General features: G+C 31.8%; 1 protein-coding gene across 1 annotated transcript; it reads right to left on the minus strand.

Moving 5' to 3' along the window:
• Positions 1–1,703: 1,703 nt before the first annotated feature.
• On the minus strand, positions 1,704–4,739 carry LOC137817478 (uncharacterized). The gene is made up of 7 exons (XM_068620769.1): positions 4,373–4,739; positions 4,128–4,271; positions 3,978–4,045; positions 3,838–3,888; positions 3,337–3,396; positions 2,759–3,259; positions 1,704–2,006 (listed from the first exon to the last, which is right to left on the minus strand). Exons 1-7 carry the CDS (start codon positions 4,500–4,502, stop codon positions 1,971–1,973), a joined length of 990 nt encoding a protein of 329 aa, XP_068476870.1. The 5' UTR covers positions 4,503–4,739; the 3' UTR covers positions 1,704–1,970.
• Positions 4,740–6,344: the final 1,605 nt, after the last annotated feature.

A 6,344-nucleotide genomic window follows, 5' to 3' on the forward strand; every position in this document is an offset into this window, starting at 1 on the left:
TAAGTTGAGCTTGAACATCCAGTTCTTTTCCATCTCCACATGTGCGAGAACTCATCCATTTTTGTCCTTCAAGTGCAAAATCTGGTCTTTTCATGAAAACTGAACAACCTTTCTCCAATAATTTTTCCATACTAAGAATATTACTTTTCAAGTCATGTACATAATAAACGTCCTCCATAGTGTACCTTGTTTTCCATTCTTTTGAGAGAAAAACATATTCCCCTCGATCTTTGACTGGAACCTTAGTTAAGTCTCCAAAAAAACACATGTTCATCTTCTATCTCTTGTATATGAAGAAAGAAGTTTTTCTGCCCACATATATGATTACTAGCATGAGTATCTAGATACTATACAATGTCACTATCCAAAGTGACGCCTTTATTGGCCATCATGAGAATTCCCTCATATTTTTTCTCATCTTCCTTGACTATTTCATTTTCTTCCACTTTCTTCTCGACATAGCAGTCATTTGCGTAATGTTCATATTTGCCGCAATTGTAACATTCAACATTTGAACAATTTGAACGACCACCTCTTCCACGATCATGGTCTCGTCCATGCCAATTTTGTTGGTGCATTTGCCCCCTCTCTTCATTGTTGTTTCCATTACCATGAAGACATCATCTTGTCTTCCTTAAATGTCATCTTGGTTTGTAAGGCTTCCTCCAAAACTTCTTGTTTCTTTTTTTTTCTTTCGTTGTTCATGTGTTTCAAGAGAACCCTCGAGATCATCAATGGTCATCTCTTCAAAAAAATTTGACTCCTCGGTTGCGCACACAACATTTTCAAAGTCATCGGTCAATGACCGAAGAATTTTCTCCACAAACCTTGCATCTGTGAGAGTTTCTCCATTGTATTTGAGTTTATTGGCTACCGTTTGCGCACAAGTAATGTAGCTAGATACATCTTCCGAATTCTTCATCTTCATGGCCTCCAACTCACCTATAGAGTTTGAAAACCCATTTATTTAACTCAGATGACACCCTTGAACACCTTTTCCAAAATGTCCCATGTTTCCTTTGAAGTTGATGCACCAACAATCTTCTAAAAAAATTGTCTCATCAATAACTTGATGGTATTGTTTGATTCTTCAAAACCTTCTTGAACCACTTACCAAGAATCTTAAGATTCAATAAAGACTTTCATTTGGATGCTCCAATTGTCATAGTTCACCATCTTTATTAGTCGAGACAATGACAAATTATTGGTTATACTGGTTATAGCTCTAATACCAATTTGTTGAACAAAGAATATATTTTTATTTCACTGTTACTTTTGAAATGGAGAATCTTTCTAAACAGTCTCATAATAGACTTCTCAACTTCACATGTTATCTGATAACATCTATACTATAAATTACATAGATTTATCAAAAAGGGGAATTGTGAGTGTTCTGTTTAATGTTTGAATGAGAAGGAAGGTCCAATTGTAGATTAGTGATTAGTGCTTGCGTACTATTCCACTGCACAAATGGGGGATTAGAAGATTCAAGGAGAGAAAAATGAGGATTCGATTGTCAATGGTGAGTGTAAGATGTGAAATTTGGTTTTGATTAGGGTTTTGTAAAAAGAGACACAAAAATAATCTAGTTCAAAAATATTGGCCACTGTGTCTGATTTTATCTGTCATCTTATTTGTTTTAAAATATGGATTAGAGTTAATATATGGTTTGGCATAAATTACTGAATATGAGCACTGCTGCATAAGTAAATGGATACCGGAGATGCCAATATGTTCTAGATGGATGTAAAACAAAGATTCATTTCTAACAGACTACAAATTGTACATGAGCCTAAGCTCTATCACTCAGACACCTAGAAATTACATAAAATCATAATAATTAGAAACTCTAACATCAAAACAATTTCATGATCGCAACCACTTTCAAGCTTTACTTCATCTTCAGAAATTACACTTCACTATGATACAAATTCACATCCAGACTCCAATTGGTCATACTCCTTCCACGATCATTGCTTCAGGCTTTTCAAAGCAGCAGCAAAAATCTAACAATGAAGAGAACAAGCATAATTTAGTTATCTGTTATAGTATTTCTTTCAGCAGTATATTATCAAAACTAGGGTTATATTTCTAAAAGTAAGCAGAGAAAGTGACTCCGATTCAGATTTGTGTTGTGATATTCTGATGCATTCTTTATTGTCAATGCATAACTTGAGTTCAAACAGGAAACATGCATAAAGTCATCTTGCAAATAAAGCCTCACTCAAGCAAAACATGTCTTACAACCTATGAATGATAAAAGATTCATCATTTGAGAATGTGCCAAATTCCCTGAGTTGCTAGAGCAACTTTGCATTCAGACACAAAACAAAGTAATGAATGCACAAATGAGCAGATTTAGTTTGACTATTCCATAAGATGATTCAAAATTAGATACACAATGATGCAAGAAACAAAATGGAAGGTGCTAAAAAATTAAATATAAACTGTGTACATTAGCATAATAAAGGCAGAGCCTCAATAAAGATGGCTCTAATGGGGTAGATGACAAAGGCACCACAAAGCCACCCAGCCTTATAATTTAAGTATTGGATAATCTATCAATCTATCATATGATGTAAGTGAGTGTTACACCAAATGAAAAATTCCCTCTTTTCTCTTTTTCTTGAGTATTTATTTCCACTGTGCTTGCTTTAGTTATTATATTATATAATAATAATAACTACAAAATGGAGCTGAATTTTCTAACATTAAGTTATAGAACATATATATTGACACCACTTCCAGAAAGAGATACCTTAGACGGAGCTTGGGGATACTGTCTCAAATCTGCTTCTGCACCGGTAGAACGATTCTGCCTACTGCTCCCCTCACTATAGTTACTACTTCTTTTCTTTTCACGATATAATGGGAAGGTCGTATCGTCAAATTTCATATCTAACTCGGTGGATGATATATTGTCATTTTCCATAGACCTGCCATCTGATCGTAGATTATAAGATCTTGCAGTATCTGTGACCTCATTATCAGCATTCATTGTAGCAGGTGCATTGTTTCGAGCAGTAGTACTATGGAAATTTTGATCTTTCTTTGAGAACTGAATGGCTGCTGCCTGTGCCCCAGCTATGGCCAGACTTATACTGGATGATCTGCCCACTTCAGTTGCTTTTGATTTAGGAGTAAATGCAGAGATGGAACCTGGCTTCAAGGAAAATGGATCTCGTGGATCTGGAAGTGGAAATTTCACTGGCAAGGGACTATTAACTGGGGACAGCCCTCTAACTGCAGCGTCATAAATCTTCAAAAGAAGTAGAAAAATCAGCCTTCATTCCCAGAAAAAACAGAAAGCAAGACAACAATTTAGAACCACAATACCTTTCTTTCCAGGTTATAAACACCTTGGTACCCCCGCATCTCAAATGGAATCAACAATTTCTGGATTAACCACAGAAAAACACTTAATACTTGTTCAGCATACACACAAACAGTATAACCATAAGAATAACCTATGAGGCTCGGATACACCTCTTTATCGTATGACATATATCGATGAAGTGTCCAATTCAAAAAATATTTATTAGATTTCTAACAATTCTAGCACCCAATTTTAAAAAAGAGAAATACTTTAATTTTCTAAAAACTCAAATTTATCATATAAATTGTTATTATAATTATAAAAATAAGGAACAAAAACTTAAAGATATTTGTACACATAAATCTTTATTGTCAATTTATATAATTCATAATTATATAATATATAGATTGTGTCATAATTATACCTATCTCTGTATCCGTGTCATAGAAGTATATGTGTCTATGCTACAAAGTGTCTAGCTACAAAGGGAAAATAACACAACAGGAGAAAGACATACAAACCTGAGGCCGTTCACACAGCCAGCAATAATTAGTCTGTGCTTCCAACCTTACCTAAGGAAAACAAAAAAATGGGCTTAAGTCAAGATAATGTGCACAACTACGAAACAAAAGTTAACAAAAAATAGTAATTGGTATATTACCCCTTCAGGAACCATCTCCCAGCATGCTAGCTCATCACGAGTTAAGCAGCCAACGACTTCAACACAGCCTGTGTATGAATCAATCATTCAAATGAAGTGAATTGACAAAGGAGAAGGTTGTGAATTGTGATATTATACTGTAATTCATACCCAAAAGCCTAGAAACGGGGTAGTGTTGAGGAAATTGGATATCAGTGACGCCATTGAGCGCATAAATCTCCCTGTAGAAATATTCCATTGCTTTGATAGTAGACTCATCCGGAACTTTACTGGCGGCATGAATCCAAAGACGACCTTAACAAGCAAAAGAAATAAAGAACATCAAACATAGGACATGGGACATGGGATGTGATTGTTTGATACATAAAGATTGAAACGAAGGAAAAAAGAGAAACCTTTGATTGGAGAGGGCCATGACCTGCCCTCGACGCGCTTGATCCCATAAACAAGAAGAGAAGCCCAAGGCTGGTGCATCGTTAAACATGGATTCCGGTAATTGCCGGAGTTAGAATGGTTTCGTCGCATCCTAAGGCTTCACCTCGATCTTCCTTGCTTCTCCCACACCAACAAGATTCTGTCCTGCGTATGCGCAAATACCTCACTACAACGATTCCCTTCTCTTTCTGCCTTCTTCAAATCTAATCAAGTTTTAATAAATCTTTTATATTATCTTCTAATGTTTAAGAATTTTTACAAAATTATGAAATTTTGTAATCGCTGTTATGCTAAACTCATAATCTAATTTATAACGTCAAAGATGATAAGTTAGACTACAAGCTTCTCATAAAAATATTTGATAGACTAAAAATATATCAAATAAGATAATTACATAAATATTATTATATAAATATTTTGTATTTTATAAAAAAAATATTATAATGTGATTAAAATTTTAGATTTGTTGAAATAATTAATTTTTTATTTAACTTTTTAGTGATTTTATTTATTTTTTAAAAGTTATATATGTTTTTTTAATATGTACTAATTTGATTTTTCATTATTTAAAAAAATTATTTCTCAAGTTAAATTAATTTATGTTCATTTTTTTTACGATTTTCACTTATATTATATAATTAAATATTATTTATTTTAATTTTTAATATTCTTTTTTATTCAAACTACATGGAAAAATAAAAAATAATTCAAGAAATGTTATAAGTAGTGTAATTGGTAACTTTTTAATTGGTTGATACGGGAGAAAACAAGTTTCTGTTGGTATAAAATTAAAAATAGATAATAATAGGTAAAAAAAATTACAAATTTATTAAAAACATAATATACAGGTATTTATTTTAAAATGATAGAGAATGTCCAAATAAAATAAAATAACTTAAAAATATAAAATATTTTAATGTTTTCCGTTTGTTTAAATATTTAAAAGATACGATGAAATCTAATCAGTTATTTTAAATGAAAATCTTCAAAAATATGTTTAAATTAATGTCCTATTATTTAGGGATTTCCCGATATACATGATAAGTTATATTATTTATTACATCATGAATTATTTCCAGCACTTAAAAAAGTACTTTACATAAAAATGTAAGTTTATTTAACTATTTAAATGATAAATTTTATCATAAATATCTATTTATGTAAGATATTATCACTATTATCTTTTGTTATTTTCTCATTCGAAATTGTAAAATGTTAATGTTTGGATTATTTTACTGCTATTGATAATTTGACATAATATATTCTATATTTGTAATGTAAATATAATTAAATGGCATGATTATTGTAAAGTTTATTAAAGAAACATTACTTTTTATTTAGCTCTCCAGTTAAAAAAAATTCAATTGTTAGTCCTCCAATTTTAAGAAAGACTATTTTTTTATCTCCAAGTTTGATAATTTTATGCCCTGGTGACATCTTCTATGTCATTAGAGATCTCAATATTAATAAAAAAAAATTATTAAATTTAAATTCAATTTCATTAGGTCAGGAACTTCCTCAACAATGCTTTTTGTTATTGAGATGTTTTAATGACAAATGAAGCTTTTTCAAAAATTTTAAACAAATTATCACTTCAGCAAAGACTATGATTGAGAGGAAGATCAAGATAATAACTTTTAGAAAATTGAAATCAAGGATACCAAAACTACTTCTACATTTTTTTTCTACACCCTACAACTTTTAAAATACCAAAACTCTTACTAGTTTTGTTTGAAAGGATAACTTGAATGACTTCCATGGCAGGGGTGGATTTGCTATAGTGATCGTCCGCGTTAGTACAGGGAATGTTGAGGTCAGCGGAACTATGGTGGAAGTGGTGGTGTGTTTTCTTAGGCTTTGTTGGTGGTTGGAGGTAAGAAATGAGTTGAGTTGAAGTGTTTTGGGTGGTTATGGGGTATGAAGATTTTTATA

The sequence above is a fragment of the Phaseolus vulgaris genome, unplaced genomic scaffold (genome assembly GCF_000499845.2).
Source record: "Phaseolus vulgaris cultivar G19833 unplaced genomic scaffold, P. vulgaris v2.0 scaffold_78, whole genome shotgun sequence".
Lineage (NCBI taxonomy): Eukaryota > Viridiplantae > Streptophyta > Magnoliopsida > Fabales > Fabaceae > Phaseolus > Phaseolus vulgaris.